This window comes from Protomyctophum bolini (genome assembly GCF_963924005.1).
Source record: "Protomyctophum bolini genome assembly, chromosome: 9".
Taxonomy (NCBI): Eukaryota; Metazoa; Chordata; class Actinopteri; order Myctophiformes; family Myctophidae; genus Protomyctophum; species Protomyctophum bolini.
This window is the reverse complement of record NC_137870.1, coordinates 32862711-32882709: the sequence shown is the minus strand read 5'-3', so window position 1 is coordinate 32882709 and position 19999 is coordinate 32862711. Positions and strand designations below refer to the sequence as shown.

At 41.8% G+C, this 19999-nt stretch overlaps 1 protein-coding gene across 1 annotated transcript in view; it reads left to right on the top strand.

Annotated features, from left to right (window-relative positions):
• The first annotated feature begins 5703 nt into the window (after window positions 1-5703).
• The window catches only part of rtn4rl1b (reticulon 4 receptor-like 1b), a 150931-nt gene continuing 136635 nt past the window's right edge, over window positions 5704-19999 (top strand). The window contains exon 1 of the mRNA XM_080772742.1: window positions 5704-5985. Within this exon, the coding sequence (XP_080628868.1) occupies window positions 5973-5985 (13 nt within the window). The 5' untranslated portion in view covers window positions 5704-5972. The remainder of the gene's footprint in view (window positions 5986-19999) is intronic.

The window sequence follows — 19999 nt, the reverse complement described above, 5'->3', positions numbered from 1 at the left end:
GTAGGGAGCATCCGATGGTCACTACAAAAACACAGCGAAGCAAATCTGCCCCATAATGCATTGCGCAAGCTCGCTCTTGAGCGCACATGCACGCGTTTGCGCACGTGCGCTGCTTCTGCATGCATGCGCTCATTGCGCTCCAACTCAGAAGAGGCAGAAGTTGAACCAGCGAAAGAAATCAACACAAATGTACTTTTTAAACATTCGTTTTCCCCTCTTTTCTTCCCTGGCGGATCTCGAAGCTACAGATCTCGAGACAAATGATCTGTGCATTTATTTGAAATTGTTTTATTTTATTTATAATAAATCTACTCGTTTGCAATAGTATTACTAATCTGATTCATTGTATCACCCAGGCCCAGCGCATGACGTTAGGAGAGCAATCAGTTGCTTGCTGTAGAATATATTTGTGAGATTCTTTATCACAAACGTAGGCTAAATACATGCATGTGAGACACATATTAATTGTGTCCGAACATATGTTTTATTAATATTCATTCATTCCTGCCATGAATATGCTATCTAACATTATTTCATTGAATTGCGATAAATGCATTAAAACTTCATTGTGTAGGCAGTCATTTATTGGACTGCTGTTTCTGTTAACACCAAACATCCGTATTGTGAGCAGAGCTTAGATCGGCTACTTTTGGTAATTCTTTACCAAAAGTACCCAAGTAAAAGTATACAAGCTCACAACACGGACGTTGCGCGTTGCTTAGATCGGCTATTTTTGCCGTATCCCCCCCGCCCCAGGATTAGCGGGGGTTCATGTAGTTAAGATTAAATCATGCTGCTGATATTTTCATATATTGTCAAGGTTGTGCACTGTTTTCCCATAACAATGGGCCTATGATTATTATCAATAAATTAATATTAGACTATATCCATTATCCTAAATAACCTTTTTATCATAGATATATAGGCCTAAATGCCTGCAAACATATTTTCATTAACCTATTTTTTCTTTATTCATTCATGAATTTAAAAATAACTTTACAAACTGTCCTTGCAGGGAGGTGACAGCCAGACTTATTTGATACAGTCTGTTCCTAGCGGAAATTCAGCAGCAGCGTTTTGATTGGTTTCTTGTAGTCAGTTGATTCTTCATATCCAAATGAGTGAAACGGCCGGGATGATTTGTTTATTTTTCAAACAGTTCTTTATGAGGCGATCTGAAAAAACCTAATGGGGATTTCATGCAAATAAAAAGTACATGAACCCGCGGAACTACAGCGCCCTCTATCGATATTGACGTCAGAGTCGGTGCTCCCCATACAGGGAGTATTGTCCGAAATCATCACTATAGAGTCCACTAGAATCTGGATCCCCGTATGGGGGATAGGGAGTAGGGAACAACCCTAGCAATTCGGACGCAGCCTGGCAGTTGAAAATTGGGAAAGTAGGCTAGTTGGAGGGGGTACAGAATTGTGTAAACTATAGAGCATCGTTATATAAAGCCCTATATATTTGAAACAAATACAAAAACACAATAGGCATATGTTTCGTGTATACCTATAGAACACACTAAACTATTATTACCGTTGCACATTTAAACATATTATATGGCCAAAAATAATGGGACATTTTTCAATGGGAATGTGAGGTTTTCAGCTTTCATTAGTGTGACACCACCACTCATGGTACGGTGCACGCTGGACAGGTGTATTTCCTGTTTACATCCGGCATCATTGTAGATAGAAGTTGGGCAATAATTGAATGCGCGTCGGCACTATAGTAGTACGAGTTAGTATCATGTCTCAAAAAAGGATTTCAGATTGGTTTCGAAAACCGGCTCCAAAGCCTAAGAGAAGAGAAGGAGAAGCTACTATAGTAGCGAGAAGGAGACGCTACTATAGTAGCAGCAGCGCCAGCACCGCTGTTTTGGGACAGAAACACACAGTTCTTTTCAACCAGCTTGGTTTGTTTCGGCTTGGATTATTCATTATTGTGACGTTGGATTAAAGTGACATTTCGATTGGATTAAAATTTAGAGGATTGAACTCGACCAGCAGCTGCTCACGCTCACCTCAAGGTATGTAAAAAAAGTTATAAGAAAGATGCCATGCTGCCGCCGAGCAGAATCTCCACCTTTTCTGTGTTGTGTGTTGAACTTGAGTTGTCAGTGTGAGTGCAGTGTGCGAAAATAAATTGGGACCCAAAGTGAGAAGTTACTAGTAGCCTAACTTGTAATACTTTCATCCTCCTAAAGTTGCCTACAGAGTTGTTCTATAAATACATGTGTCACTGCAGCTGTCTGTCTGGTCATGATCCGATCTATTTTCTATAGACTAGGCTATATATATGTAGTCTTATAAATTAAGGGATGATATTGTCATTTCATTGTTATGCGGCGCCATTGTGGGAGAAAAAAGGCAATTGATTGATTGATTGAAAACTTTATTTCAGACACAATGGTCCATATACAAACAACATGTAAAAACACAACAGTAAATACAAAAACAACAACACAGAGATAGCCTATGTATCAGGCTATTTAGCCTATTTTCACTCCAGGCAGTCCTTGTCAATTAAAAACATATAAACATTGCCTCCAGTGTTTCCAGAAACATGATGAGAAGACTGTGTCACTCTGTGTGATCCCTGTTAAGGCCATAATTAGTGCATTATTTGATTCCCTCAGTCTACACATGAATCTATACATAAAATTCCTCAGTAAAGCATGAAATGTGGGTACATTACTGGTCACAAACATTTCACTAGCACTGGTCCATCTTGGGAGTCTCAGGAATATTCGAAAAGTATCATTATATGCCACCTGAAGTTTTTTCATTTTCGCTTTGCTGTATCGGCACCACAAGTGAGCTGTATAGAGTGGAGTGCAGTAGGTTTTAAAAAGTGCTATTTTGACATTGTCTGAACACATATGAAACTTTCGTGCCAGCATGTTGGCTTGACCATAAAGTTTACAGCACTGGCGATGCACATCATCATCATCACATAGATCTTCTCTGATTATGTGCCCCAAGTAGGCCTATTTAAACTTTGTTACCACCTCTAAGACTTCACCTGCCATGCAGATAGAAGGAGGGAAAGGTGAGCTTTTGGTCGCCCTTTGATCTACTGATCATAACAACACTCTTTTTAGAGTTGAACTTAATATCAAACAAAAAGCCATATTTTGAACAGAGCCTAAGTAGCTGCTGTAAGCCTGCACTGTAAGGTGAGAGTACAACCAAATCGTCTGCATAAATCATATGATTAATAAGGTGATCCCCCACCATGCAGCCAGTTTTACACTCTTTTAACTGTTTTGATAAGTCATCCAAATACAAATTAAATAATATAGGCGATAAAATTCTTTGCGTGTGCACGCGCATTTTAATGCGCGTGCATGGGAAGTCTAAAGTTGCGGCTATGGCCAGTCACCGTCTCTGTCTGCATGTTATTCTTACTTGATTTTACAGAGTATAGAGATCGACTACTATACAATCAAATAAATCTGTATACAAGATAATTTCAGATTTCAGGGAGGGAGGAAATACTAAATTAACTGTTAACTTTAACACTTTCCGCAGGGGCGAGTTGGTAAAGGGGCGAGTATATACTTTTCCTTTTCAATTTTGTTTGGTGCAACCACTTCTACAACCAGCAATGTCCGTGTCTACGTATACCTATATGTGTCTACCTACCTGTGGCCATGAGACTTATTAGTACCATGCAGGTGCGCCAGAAACAGAGAGAGGGATAGTGTGCTGCTAATGTGTGAGAGAGAGAGAGAGAGAGTGAGAGAGAGATGGGGGGGATTGCACCACTCAGTTCACACGGGTGTGATTTTATGTAGGCCTTTAATGCAGGGTTATTGCGTTGTTTTATTTCACAATAGTTTTAATTTAGTTTTGTTTTTCGTTTTGCGAAAATAGACATTCTACTCACAAACTGAGTAAAAGTAATTTAGTTTTGGCTTCTTTCAAAGTGGCTTCCTAAAGTGTGTGGTTACTGGGAAAACGAGACCATGGACAGTTCTCCAGTGTGTGTGTGTGTGTGTGTGTGTGTGTGTACTGTGTGTGTGTGTGTGAGGCGGCGGTGGGGGACAGGACCACGGACTGTGTGTGTGTGTGTGTGTGTGTGTGTGTGTGTGTGTGTGTGTGTGTGTGTGTGTGTGTGTGTGTGTGTGTGTGTGTGTGTGTGTGTGTGCGCGTGCGTGCGTGTTTCAGGACCATGGACAGTTACATGACCATTGACAGTTCCATGACAGACAGGGAGAGGGATTGTGAAGAATTAAACAAAAATCACTGAGAATGCTATTTGGCCCTAAACAAAATCCAACTACAAAAAGTTCCCCTCGGGGCACAGGTCTCCACCAGGGCAGGTCAGGTTACGGCCTCATGGTGGCGTTATAATAAGCCAATGTGAAAAGGGTGCCATTTGTTCTTATGCCTTTGATGGCAATTGGATGCCTAGTAGGAAAGTGCGTGAGTTCACGTAAATTCCACGCTGCGTGCTCATGATTTGAGGCTTTTTGTTCAAAACGGGCCAGTCCTGCAAACTTTGAAAGCCAATGTTAGCCAATGAGGATCAGAGGATGGAACATGCAATATCGGACAGATCGTCTGCCTCGGTCCCAGGCTTACTTATCTGGTGTTGCAGTATAGAAGTGAACGGGGAGGAAATAAAGTAGCTACATAGGCCTATACACGGATTGTCGGGGAATCTAGTGTCATATGCATAATTTGAATTAAAATATATAATTTCGCCAATTGAAAATAATTTGAATTAAAATGAGAGAGAGATCAGTTATATCAGAGGAGAGGCCCTATTTGTAAACAAACAAAAATACAGAGAGAGAGTGAGAGAGTGAGTGAGTGAGTGAGTGTGTGTGTGTGTGTGCGCGCGCGCGCGCATTCTCTCTTCTATTGGTGACCAAATCTGTCGCATATAATTCCTGTCAAAATCTGTCTCTGATATAATGTTCAAATGCCGTCTATAAATAACTATACGGTTTAGATTAATAATTTGTTGTGTAAAAACACAAGGGTGACGGGTCACGGGGATGTGAAGAGATCGAGACACGAGTGCAGTGACACTTTCACACACCCAGCCTATGATGAAGCAGGGCAGCTAGGCGGCTGCCCGGTGAAGGAGCAGAACCAGAAACAAACAGCCCAGCCCATAATCCCATATAGCCTACCGGTATACTATAGTTTCTCTCCTCCGCTCCGAGCGCATGGCGAAAGTCTATACGCCCGCTAATGCACGCTGAGGTGGAAACTGAAACGATCTACATTCTACAAGGTCAGAAAATATATAACTGAAGGAGATAAGTGCTGAAAGGGATTCTAATGGAGCGAGAGCATCAAAGTCTATTACTAAGGAGGATTTGAGGAGGATTCCGCGTTTATAATCCGACATCAGAGAGGCGGAATGTGAATCCAAATAACTTATGTTAATTAGAGATTTCAACGAGTTTGATGATATGATTGAACCGCTCTGACCTGTCGAGCTTCGTCTTCTACGTGAAGAAATCTAGATGTCCCTTTGAGACCGAAACCCTCTATTTTGGAGGCTGCGTGTGCTCGCCGTTTTTAGAACTGTTTGCAGCTGTAAATGTGTGTTCGGGTAGCCTATGCCAAAGGCAGATGTAAGTCTACAATGTGCATATAGTGATTGATTGATTGATTGATTGTTATAGCCTATATAGCAGCCTATAGGCTATCTTTATTTCGGGGGAAACGGGACGATTTCAAGGGTCTACCAGACTTTTTCCGAGCAGGATAATGTCTATTGCCAATGGGTTTTAAGACACACGGACCGGTAGACTATACACTGCAACCCAACATTGCGGAGAGGACCGTAGGAAGGCGAGCCAAATGAGTGAAAATTGACATTATTACGAAGACCTGCTGAAGCCTCTTAACTTCAATAACAAACTACAGCGAACAACTTAAAGTCTGGAATATAAGATTAGATGATTCCCAGAGGACACAAGACGAACAACTAAAGCCTGCAAAATGTTCAAAAGGGGTAAGATATGCATTTTGGTGTGCACTGCACTGTGATTTATAGTGTCGAATCCTGCTCAATCCTATTATTCCTATACCCAAATCTAAGTAATGTAGCCTTGCCTATATATTAGCATGCTGGCTTCTCATGAAATATGTTATTTTACACTTCACATGCAATGCACCAAGTTTCCCGTTCCCGTATATATAGGATATTCTTCTTTCCATGTTTTTGTTTTCCAGACAATGCGCCATTTGAAGCGCGTCTTACATTTTCTCAACGCGCGCAGAACGCGCAGTTTGGAGGGGATGAAATATTAATCTACCGTATGCAAAGAGCTCGGCTGAGAGAGAGTGGACTATATTATATTAACGGCTTATGCCGCACTGCAGTTTGTGAGTTGTGTCGGGGACACAAGTCTATCTGTTAAATAAGCACAAATCATTGCAGGCTCTACTTTGTCAGAAAGCAATTAGGCATAGGGCTACTGTTGGACAAAGCATAGCAGTTCACAAGGTTATATTTGGGGTGATAGTCCACTGAAAAACCTTTAACACCATGCAGGCTATTTGATTTGAGTTTATTTTCGAAAGATCTATAGTCTAGACCTGAGTGACCTATTTTCTGCAAAATGTAAAGGCTTACTCTGCAATCGATTCCTGACAAGTGAAATAAAGGGCGAAACACTAGCATTCAGACATAATTAATTAGATTATTTGACCAAATAGCCTACTGAGTTGCAGTGTGACCCCCTGGCTGAATTGGCAGGATATTCATGTCATGTCACTAAACATTTGTAATAGTGTGTGTGTGTGTGTGTGTGTGTGTGTGTGTGTGTGTGTGTGTGTGTGTGTGTGTGTGTGTGCGTGCGTGCGAGATGGGCAGGATAAGGATATTCATGCAACATTATTTTGTATCAATAGCATTTTTCAGAATTGTGAATTTTGTGTAAGTTTTGGTTAAAACCCAGGGTGTGTGTGTGTGCGTGCGTGCGTGCGTGTGTGTAAGACAGAGGGGGGAGACAGAGAGGGACAGGTATATCCTTTACCTTAGCCCTCAGGGCATAGAAAATGTCAAACTATAATAATTTCATTTATTGCAATTCCTCAATTTCTCACAGTGAAACACAAATACAGATTATGAACCCATAGTAAACTGGAGAGGATTGCCTGAGCCCTACTGTATGTTGAAGAATGAGCTGTGTGTGTCTGGACATAGTGCAGAAGGTACCGCATCTTATCTTGTTTGGCAGTTTAATGTGGAACGAATGGTTAGTCTCTTATGTCAAGCTAATGGACGTGGGTTACGGGTCATAGCATTGATAATGCAGCCTTGCCATTACCGGATCCAGAATGGGAGCATTTCTCATTGCAAGAACTTTCCTCTGATGTCCAAGGTTACCGTTTTACCTTGAATGATTGCCTGAAATGAGAGTGGGTGACAATTATGTAATCTGTCATGTCCTTGTTGTAACCTGCATTTCTGATTGTGAGTCGGCGGTCTCTATTTAAGCACAGCCACAGACAGAAAATCACTTAATTCAATACAAATGACTTCAAAGTGCATACATCACTGCCAAAAGTGCTCAGTATGCCACATGTCCATTCCTAGAATAGCAGGTTGGAGACGTGTCACTTTTGGCAGGAACACTGCTATAGTCCTCTGGTGGATCAGGCATTTTACACCTGAAACAACACAATGAACACATCCACGAGAGTATGAATGACGCATCCGGCCCCACATTTTGGAGTGACACACGTGCCATTCACGTGCACACAAAGGACTGAGCATCTTCTTCACTGACACACACTGTCAGCAGCACTCGGGTCAAATTCCTGTTGTGACTAGTCGTGCTTAATTACCATGTTAATGTATAGTGGGTTTTAAAATGCCATTTGTGGTAGCCAGTGGAATGCTGATGCTCTATTCATCTGTGTGTCGTGACTCGTGAGTTTGAGGAGCTTTGTGGTCATATAGGCTTTAGCTTTGCCTGGATGTACAGTAACAAACATGTTCTGACTAGATGTGGAGAACATTAGCAAGAGCACAGATTTAATGGCACTGCCCCCTCGTGTGTGTGTGTGTGTGTGTGTGTGTGTGTGTGTGTGTGTGTGTGTGTGTGTGTGTGTGTGTGTGTGTGTGTGTGTGTGTGTGTGTTGTTTATATGTGTGCCTGTGTATGACTCTCTGTTACTCTCTCTCTGACTCTCAGAGTCACTCTGGGTGATGTGTCTGAACTGCTCTGAGATGGAATGAAAATGAGACGACAAGAGGTCCACTAAATATGTCCCATGCCGTGATTTACTATAATTACTGCTGTATGTCACACATAGGATTTATTTTCTTTGCTTGTGATTTTAACTAATAATGTACATGTAGGCAAACTTGAATGTGTGTGTTTGAGTACATGTATGCATAAGCACAAGCATGTGCACACATACGGTACACCCACGCACGCACGCACGCAACGCGCACACACACACACACACACACACACACACACACACACACACAGGGATGTTTGTGATTAGATGAGCGTAATATAAAATCACACCCGTGTGAACAGAGTGGTGCAACTCCCCTCTCCCCCCCCTTCTCTTTCTCTCTCTCTCTCTCTCTCTCTCTCTCTCTCTCTCTCTCTCTCTCATATTAGTGCAGCACTGTCTCTCTCTCTCTGTTTCTGCATGGCACAACCGCGCCCCTACTGGTACTCATACTGGTGCTCATTAACGTCACATAGGTGAACACATAGGTTAACCACACATACACACGGACATTGCTGTTCCTTGGAGTCGTTGCACCACTCAAAAATACAATTGCTTGAGCATCATTCACCATGATGAAAGTTTTTGCAATGACATTTAGCTTTGACCGATAACGGAATTGAAAGAACATGGTAGATCTTGCAAGATTTTGTAATGATGCAGTGACAGTCAGATCCACTGTTGTGAACTGCCATCAACTTTGGTCTTCGACATACCATCGCAAAATTAAAACCACAGTGTATTTGGTTTTATACGTTGTGGCTTGTTGGGTGGAAACCTTGTACAGTAGGCTAAGACCAAAACATTACTTGCACATTACCTTTCTTCTTTCTTGTATTTATTTATTTGTTTATTTACTTACTTACTTACTTACTGAAGCCCAGCACACACCGGGTGCGCAGCGACACGGCACAGGCGTTGCCGCGCGGCAATGCCTGGAAAATAGAACGGTGGCATATCGGAGCGTCAGGCGAGGCGTGAACGTGCGTCGGACGGAGCCGGTGTGGGATAGGTTCATTGAAAATAACGGAGGCAGCTGTTTTGACGCGCGGCGTTCGCAGACGGTGTGTGTAGCCCTTCACTTACTTACTTACTTACTTTGGGTATGTAATTGTAATCTAAAAATGTCACTGCAATCTATAAGCTCACTCATGTGCTGCATTTTGAGCTTGTAGATCGGATATTTTTGCCAATAATGTGCGACATTGTCTTATGACATATTATAGAATAGGGCTTAAGTGGTTAAAGGATGACCAATAGCATTAATTTATGGGGAGAGAGAAAAAACTAAAAAAGATGAAATATGGATATACAAGGTTTCTGCCTGACAGCAATGATATACGTCCAATGATATACGGTAATTGTTTTGAGCAGTACTGTAGCATTCAGTAGTGATACAGAGTAATTTGCTCTTTGACTTTGCCTTGTTTTCCCAGTAGAAGCAGACAGGGTGAGGTTTTCTATTATTTTATTTTATTTTTTGCGATATATAGCCTACTATATCCCACGGGGGAACTTCAGTTTTCAGCTTCACCCAGAGTGCTGCCCACAGAGGGGCAAACATGGGGGGGAGCAGTTAGGGGTTAAGTGTCTTGCTCACATGCTGAGAGCTGGAATCGTACCTGGTATACCTCTGGGACCTCCACAGTCCTGGGCGGGCTCACTAACCATTCAGCGGTATAGCCTGAGACCAAGACAGGACTTGCCATTAATGACAGTGAAAAACACAACACTGGGAAAGCACCTGTGTCCTTTGCTCTGAAGCTGCACACCTTCCCGGGCCTTCTCAATGCACTCAATGGACATCCTCAGACCACACATCTTCAAGTGTGCTCTCCGCAATGTTCAATATGCAGAGGATCACTGATAAAATAAGTGTCATACTCTCAAGGCATCAAGAGGCCCTTTTGTTCCCCCATGCACCTGCCAGAGAGATGTTTGTACTCTAGAGAGATAATTCTCTAACATCTAGTGTTGCGGTGAAGCATAGGTATGAGTCAGGGGCGTAAAATAAAATGAGTGTCTATCAGTGTCACCAGGACGAGCAGCCGTCTGGCGTGAGCAGGAAATATAGACAGTAACTGCACAATGAACTCCTCAGTGTTAATACTCCATTTATGCTCGGGGATAAATGGACATTGAGGATTTTTCTGTGCAGTGGTGATAAGCCTCATGCAAGTGATTTGATACCGCTCCCTGGATTTGCACAATTGCAGCGAACAGCCACCTGTCATCGTGACGTGTTGAAAACGTCATGCCGTCAGCCAAGGCCCAGTGAGTAGCCAAGGGAGTCATATTTAAGCAGAGCAGATTTCCTTCTTATATTATCCTCCTCCTAATCCGATAAGTGATCATGGCCTTGTGCCTTTCTGTGATATTGCATGTCAACTCTGTATGGCTGTAGAAGTCACTTTTACTTGTATTTGTGTGAAGAATAGGTGTCTGAGGCTTTAGAGGAGTTTAGGGTTGAAGTGTTGAGTGAAGATATTGATAATGCATTGTGGAAAACTTGCAATAATGTAAAACCTTGAACGGATCCTGTAATTTGTAATAAACTGCCTGAAATGTATAGCAAATCTGTGTCAAGAGAACACGACTAGGCTATTTCTGCTTGACATTCACTTAAATGCACATTACAAGATTTTCATTCCACTTCAAGGTATAGAATCAACAAATCAAGAGGTCAATCAGATGAGGATACAGAGTGTTCCTCATAACCTCTGATTGCTTCACCAACTTTTGAACAAAGTGATTGGCATATTTGTAGTCTGCGGAGCTTGCCTATAAAACTGAGAATCATGGGTAATTGAAAGGACATTACCACTTATTGCTTGAGTCACATTTATTTATTAGACTGCTATGCAATACACCTCTGGCTCATTCAGTGCATGCCAAGCAGCTCATTTAGTCGAAGGAGATTGTTTGAATCCGAAAGACATTTTATTTAGTGGCCAATTCTTGACAGTGTTACCTTGGAAGCTTCTGGCACTTGTCCACAACATTTAACAAGAAAGGGTCTGCAGAGAACTCTTAAAAAGTAGGCGTCATGGCTTGCCAGATCACCGGCACAGATCCTTGTTGCCACTCGACAAGGAACGCTACTTTAGAAAATTAAACAACCTAGAGTCCAATTGGAATGTTTTCCTTGACTGCTGGACATGGTCCGACACAACACAATGGCCTGATATATTCGCCTGGTAAGAGACACTTTTCTATAGATATGATCAATCAAACTTATATAATATATATTCTTAAAAGCCATTAATTTGTCAATTATGTTTATAGAACACGTTTTATGAATTCCAACTTAAGTATAGGCTACCGACACCATTCATGTGGAAGTGGGGTATGCATGCAGACTCAGAGTTTATACACACAACACAAGCCAAACGAAGCCATAGCGGTATCAAACGTGCATACAGTTTAAAACATGGCAATGAATGATATTAAATAGTGAACAGCATTTTGCCAAACGATAATGGCTCCCTGCCAAGTGCCAACTGTCTCTAAACTACTTAGAATTCACTATGTGTCCTACAATATTGATGACTTAATGGCTGTAAATATTGCCCTCAGTATTTAGAAGGCGTTTTTAGAATCGTTCAGTCCAGAATTTGTACAGTCCAGACTGTACATGCACAGTACATGCTAATTGGGAAGAGCATTCAAAAATCAAGCAAACCTGACTGGAGCACAGCTCTTTCCAGTTTGCCCGTTTGCCCTTTAAAAAAAACTACTGGAACCTTCTGCATACATTGTCTCCTCCCCTTTGTTGTGGAAATGAGATGCAAGGATGGTCATTAGCAGATGATAATGAGGTGAAAGAGACAAACAATCTAAGCCCTGTTGGTTTAACTAATATTAATAATTAATTTCTGATTAAGTGGCTAATTGGAGCTTAAAGGTCAATGTCAATGGGAATGCCATTGGTCTCGGAGACAGGTGGTAGGCAGAAGGACACTGTTGACAGTAATCCCAGGTGCTCTCTTGTTAGTCTGACAGCTCTCCCCCGTCCCGAGTTGACCTCCCAAGGCGGCATTCCCTTTGTGTGCTGAGGACAGCGATTCAGGCACACCTGTGCATCATCATGCCCTTCTGGCATTGAGAATTATGGTGTTTCTTAAGATGGAGTGGCACATCAGGACAAACTGGAGCTGAGGTTGAGAGAGGTGGAGGGGAAGGATATTGTTCACCTTGAAATGTCTTCCCTCACCATTTTGTTTTTATAGTCACAAATGTTATTGTACCCCCCCCCTCTCTCTCTCTGTCACGTACTGTATACACACATATCCTGTGTGACATAACACTGTGAGCATCAATTTATCTTGTTTATTATTATGCCTTAGATTAATCTCACTCTCTTCCACGTCACATTCAGAACAAATTTATTCAGAGATGTCTGACGTCTCTAGTTTATAGTGCATACATTATCAGACAGTGGTGAACAGTGAACACACAAATCTACACGCTTCCTGCGTGCATTTCTGGTCAAAAAGGCTTATTCCACGGCCCATAGCCGACGCTGTGATGGCCGCCGGAGTAGATGTGACAACACACACAGTAGTAGTACATTTGTAACATCCAGTTGTGGGTTTTGGCTCTTCAAAATAGGGGTTAAACGGGGGAAATCCTGGCGTGAATTACATCGAATGTATTAATTAATCCCGGCGGCCAGAGGGTTACAGTTTTTTAGTATCTCTACTTTAGTTGAGAAATTGTATTTTGGGATACTTTAACTCTCACTCCACTACATGCCAAAGGTAAATATTGTACTTTTGACTCCACTACTTTTCTAGGAAGGGAAAATGTACATGAATAACCACTTAAATATCCTTCCAAATGCACATATCTGCTCAGAAGCAGGGCAGAATTAAAAAGCAGTCAGTGGGGGCATAATGGTGCGAAGAAGGAACAATAATCATCCTCCTGTTACCTATTCTCTCCCCATTTACCTACTCTCCATCCCTGGTCCTAATGAGACAGCCTGCTGTTCTGTGACAGTCCCTTGTAAGATGTGCTGTTCTGGGGAGTGTTATCTGTGTGCTTACCTCTGCATGGCTCTTGGGGGCGCTGACTTTTTGGGTGACTGTAGGGATTCATCTTCAGTCTTGGGTGGCAACCTTTGAAGATTAATGCTGTTGTTGTTATGCTGTGTTACACACACACACACACACACACACACGCACGAGAACACACACCTATTATATTCAGGTGGGGTTTGAAAGTGACAAGAACACAATGGCCAGGAGGCTTAATATTTCTAAGGCGAAATAATCTGATACACATGTTTATGTTGCCTGAGGATATAGGTGGACAACCTATTTTACAAAATGTTTGTTTTTAATTAAAATGTTTAGTTATATAGAGCAAGCTTAATGTATCTTTTCTTAATGTATCAAGGCATATTTGTCTTATCAGCACTGACTTCTAAATTAAGTAGGATAATTATCCTAAAAGCGTAGGGTAGGTGGGCACATATGGCGGGCACATATGGAACCGCAGAACATGGATTGAGGTCTACAGTATGCTGTACACTTGCACATCTTGTTGTGTTTAAACACGTCCACAATTGTCTTACAGTAGCTCTGTGTCGGAGCGGAGTCATATCTTGACCATATTAATCATGCAATGGGGGTTATAATGATTTGGAATTAGCCATTATCCTCCATCCTACATATTTTCCCACAGCTGCCAGAGTCTATAACGACTTGCTGTGTTAGCTACCTTCTGCCAATTGAAATCTATTTCTGGCACAGAAAAACACTTTCTCTCAAGCTCTCTCGTGCATTTCTGAATGAGAATGAAGTCCTTGACATTTCGTCCATGTTTTTCACTCTCTAACCAGTGTTACACTTCGGTATTGGACCCCACTAATAGAAGCCATTCTAGGCGGCTGATTAAGACTGTGGTATCATAAACAGTGTGTGTCAACATTACAAATAGAGGTGCCAAGTTTTGTTTCGTGTGCCAGAGATAAGGGCTATAAATCATTCCAGTGCTTGTTAACAACCTAAGCCTTATATGTCATTGTATGACAAATATCAAAATAGACAATCTACAAGTTCAACGCCTCGCAATGTGACACATTCACATTGAGAGCTTGTTATTTTCACTATCTCATTCTTTCTTTCTTTCTTGAAAGTTTTCACCTACTGTATGACATGCTCGAAATAGAGATGCTATGTTGAGGTGTGAGTGGTTAAAGGTGTAGTGAAATGAAATTTTTTAGACTTTTAGACCATATCCGTGGTCGTCATATGGGCATACCTAACAATGGATGCCAAAAGAATGGGCAAATTCTCATTTGTGTGTTTTCCACACATAAAAATATATTTTTTATTACTTCCGGAAAATGTGCTGCGTGATGACGTGTCGAGGCCCACATCGATAAAAGCCAATAAAAATTCTCAGTTTTTATTCCCATTCAAGATGACATCCAGACAGTGTATTGCTCGGTTTCAACTTAATCATCACGCTAAAATATGTATCTGAAAACATTATAGGGTAGAAATAAGCCACATAACAGTAAACTGGTACAGCATGGCCGTCGATCTGACTTGTAAACAAACACACACCATGCGCTGCGTATAGCATAGCAGCTACCGTCCCTAGCTACCGTCCCATCGCCTGAAGGGATGCGACGCTCTGATTGGTTCAGAAACTTCATAGCAGCGTTTCAACTTGAAACCGTCTGAAACTTAAAAATAAAATGTCCACCGTTTCACTACGCCTATAAAGACTAGCTATAGACCGTAGCAGGCGTAGCTATAGAGGCTGGTATGCAGAGTTGGGTTTGGACTTTGGAACACACAATACAACGTACTGCAAGATGATTTCAGATAGGATGCGTATTTTTATGGAGCATTACCTTAACTGGTGCAATAGTGTCTGGCTCTTTCCTGTGTAAAAAGGTGTGGCTGGGGGGAGTAACTTCTTTGAGGAGGCAGAGAGTCGAGTAGTAAGGTAAGGAACACTAGAGGCTGCATGGTAGCCAGACTAAGCCAGTTGTTTAATATTCTAAACATCGCTGTTCTGCAGTGCTCCAGTTGTGCATTCCAATGAACAGTTTTCCATTGCGCCTCGCTCTTGTAAAAAAAACCGAGGTACCTATCTGTTTAAGATGAAACAACCGTGGAAACTGGAAAGATAACATAGAGATTTCCTTATCTACCCCTCAGGAGGTTTTTTAAGTATTGTACAAGGCCACTGCTTGGGAGAAATATGTATTGAATGGACAGACATCACATGAGACTTTCTGAAAAGCAGAGTAAAAACGCACGGTGTGAGGCAGTTTGAATGAAACGTCCTCAGATGTTATTCGCATGGCAACGAGGGCTGGCTATGGTCGAGATTGTAATAGGGAGCAAGAGCTCAGAGGTTCCTTTATTCCTAAGAGGGAATACTACTTCTGTGATAGCTGGGGGACCTTGTAGCGGGGGCTTCAACACCTAACACCACACCTAAATTCAAAAAAGCCAAATCTTGGTGATTTCTTACAAGTCTGCACCCTGCTATAAGCCATTCCAAACTGTCAAAGTGGGCAGGGGTGAGGTGGGTTCGGGGAGTGAGGCCAAGTAGTAGCCAATTTAGTAGTAGTAGACCAGTTTATTTTGGTGTAGCACCTCTCTCCAAAGTGCTTTACAATATGCATTACATAACATTTGTTATGGGCATGCATTGTTTGCTATTGAGTGACCATAGAAGTAGCAGTCAATAGCCAATAGACCTTAATTGTAGTGTGTTGTAGAGGATTTATTATGACAGGTCAGACCACGAAGAAAAATAAAATGTGTTTCACATACAGTATGTTGGCCTCCTGGTGGTGCTCTAAAAGGTAGATTTGAAAAAATGCAGGACAGACGTTTTTCCTTGGTCTTTAGGGAGTGTGTATACATTTTTCGCAGATTGGTGCAGTTATATATTGGAGCAGTTCTTCCTCAGCCTAGTGGGAATATGCGTGCACAGTTTCACCACAATTGGACGCTGCCTTCATGATTTGCTAACTTCCACTCCTGCAAACTTTAGATGGAGTATGAAAATCTGAAAGACCAGTTTCGTTTAATGGCTATAGAGAGACTGTGTACCGAATTGCGAGATGTTTGGACAAAATGTGTACTGTCAAAAAATGTGTTTTGCAAAAATCGGCCTCCTGGTGGCGCTACAACAGGCCATGTGAAAACCTTGGGGCAGAGGTTTAGCTGTGGCATACAGGGAGTGTGTGTGTGTTCACAGTTTGCCTGCGATCAAGCCAATGGTGCCAGATATTAGGTGTCCACAGACACACGGACGGACAGGGTGCAAATCCCCATGACTTTGGCCTGGGGGAGACAACCATGCAAGGCATCAATCTGCTCATCGGGAGCAGTTAGGGGTTTAGTGTCTTGCTCAAGGACACTTTGACACCAACTCAGGGGGAGCTGGAGATGGGACCCGGAACCTTCCGATTTCCAAGCTGCTGCTCTACTCAGGTAGAGTAGCGATGAACAGAACCGGGTTACAGTGATCCCAGATGGAAGTAGTTTGTGAAACGAGTGTGAAGCAAGCTTCTTACAGTCTGGCGGAGTCAGGTTACTACCTCTGCTGCATCTTGCAATCTTGAAAGTTCGCAATTAATTAAATCCCCTTATTTTGTCAGCTGTTGCAGCTTGCTTTTGTCTCAACATTGTGCAAAAATAAAACCACATTACATTCATTACATACCTCTTGGTATGGTATACACAGTACTGATATGTACTTATATACAGATATGTAACTTATTAAAATATATTTTTCCACCTAAAATCACCATTACAATTATGATCACAATGTTAATCAAAGCAGGATTATCAGTTAAGCATAATCATGCATATCCTACAGTAGTTCACACTCCATAGTCGAGCTATAGGCCTCAAATCACACACAGTTGTGTTCATATATGGGAGAGTGACGAACATAGGCACCACTGACACTGAGCACATGTTGTCTATGGCTCTGCCCCAACATGGCCTTCTGTTCATTCAATGTCTAAGCCATGTTTGCAGCACCAATTACCAAGTCTCTTTTGGCCCAATATGGCCCAAAACATGCCACACACATGATCAGACTACCTAGCCCTGATGCCACAGGCCCTGCTTGACATTAAAGTGTTGTTTGTAAATGGAACCAAATCCGGAGGGTAAATAAAATACATCTCATCCTTTGTTGGTTTGACAATGAAACAATAAATAGAACATACTGGACAGAATGTACTTGTTATATCGCTGAGCTGGGGTTACACAAGATTTATGAACTGCCATAATGGTTGCAGGAGGGATTGATAGCATTTGGTGCAAAACTCTTCTGGCTGGGATATTAACTCAGCCCATTTGTCCCTGTCTTTGCAAGCACAGCCTTGTCAATTATTTAAAAGAGCAAAACAACCGCCCAGAAAAGACAGCGCTTGGTGTGGGGAGCTCCTCATTTACACATCTATATTCCCAGAAGTGTGCTTGTGCGTTTAGGCCATAATAAGAGCTGGGTCTTTCATTCCTATGTGTCACTCACGCTAATTTACCTTACTGCCAGTGTGAGACCCTCTTCTGTTTTCTCAGAGGTGGGCAAGTACAAGGGAATTTAACAGCAGGCACAGGCACATATAAGAGACAGAGAAAGTCAAAGAGGAATCACGTTGTCTCAGGGCTCTAATGGAAGAAGCAGGTTCTCCGTGTCACGCCTTCTCTCTTCACTTCACAGATGGGGCGGTTACTAGTCACTGTGAATTAGTCTTCACGCCATAGCACGTCCCCTGGAGCCACTTCCTAGACACTCCTCACGTGGCAATGGGGATATCAGTCAGTCAACCCAGACCCAGACACCATAAAATTGTCGCAAAGGTCACATACTTGAGTCCCGAAAACGGCCGATACGTCTAGTGACAGCAATGGGTCCAAGTGCACACTCATGCTGCACGCTCATTGTAATCATGTATCTGGAGAGAATGATCATCAGCATGAAATGTAATCTCACATGAACATGTTGTCATTATGCTAATAGGCTTAGACCTGATGGCATCAATGCCCTTTAAAGATGACTGGGTGTGTTATTGACATAATTGAGGTGGCTGCACAAAGTAATCAGATTTGATTTAGTCTAGTACTCACATCAAATGTGCGTGTCTGAAGTTCCATCCGCCTTGCAGAATACAAAACACATGTCTTTAAAATGTCATAAAACCAAGGTATACTGTAGATCACAGACTGTTGTCGCAGGGGACTATTATATAGTGGGTGCTGCACAGCAACGGAGTCAAAGGAAGGATAATAGACTCAGTGACATTGAATGTGTTTACTTGGACATCAATATGTATATCTTATATATCTTACCCTCATTAACGCAGTACTAGCTATAAATGATTACATATTACCATTTCCTTTTAATTTCCATGGTCTTGATCAAGGTAATTTAAAAACACAATTAAGAGGGATGGTTGTTTTTATTTGAATACTAATAACCCTAAACAGCACTTTTGACTAAAACATGTTAACCGAGGGTACTGCAGTAATTGCACTAATACTACAACTACATGTTAACCCACATCCACCATGATGTTTCAGTACAGTTATTACCATAACCTGATTTTCCCAGTAATCAGGGAATTGAGGTGCACGTAAACGCACTCTCAATGTCAGTGTTAGGAGAAAAGTTAATGCAAAGTGTTGTTTAATGACTTAAACCCTGTAGTTTATAGGCTTCCTCCTTTTTAAGAGGTGCAGCCACTCCTATAGACAGCTATGTGTGTCTCTGGCTGGCTGGCTGTGTCCCTGGGTGTGTCCCTGTGTCGGAGCACGAAAATAGCTTTTGTCGTCACTGTTGCACAGCCTAACACACACACACACACACACACACACACACACACACTAGCAAGCCATTACCCTTTAAATAAATACATTAACCCTACGTAACACCAAATGACAAGATGGCATAGGCATAGATTGATTTTTCCTTGTCTGAAAGGAGGAACAAAGCAGAATGAGGAAAGACAGCAATTAATTGCTGTCTCTGTCTGCTTTCACAGGAAGACCGTCAACATCCATCATAAAACGTTCATTCAAGTTTTATTTATTCTCGAAATTACACTGAGTAATCAAACTCATTTTCAGTGTCGTCGAGTAATACAATCACATAGAAAAACATCACAATACATCAGAAGATCAGGAAAATAAAAACAAAGAATACAATACAATACAAGGTATACATGTGAAATTACATAGGTTTACAAATAAAAAGCTAAAACAATTTTCAAATAAAAGCTAAAACAAATTTCAAAATGATCTAAAAACAGTTACACATTGTTGGCGTCTGTATGCTCACCAAGGCTTTAAAACGATGCAAGCTGTATTAGTACTATTAATATAGTATTCACATATTTGTTCACCACCCCACGCACTGATCCAAAGCAAACCGTATTGAAATCCATACCACCAGAATTCTGCACAGTTTTCACATGGATACCATGAGACTGTGAACAAGCGATATAAGCAGATAAGAGAGAGAGAGAGAGAGAGAGCACTTTAGCATGCTGTGTTTGTCCTACTCTGTTTAGGATCTACACATTCCCATTCACCTCCAAATCTCCATGCAAGCTCTGCTGCTTGATGTGTGGCACAGAGCCATGATTCCCACAGTTCAATCTGTCATGGGCCCTCACAGCAGGCCACTTTACTAACAGTGCTGTTTGTTTGTGCCGCCAGAGTGCACACATTCATCCAGGTTCTCATCTCTGTGCCTTGCAGAGGAGCGGCTCGACTTATGAAA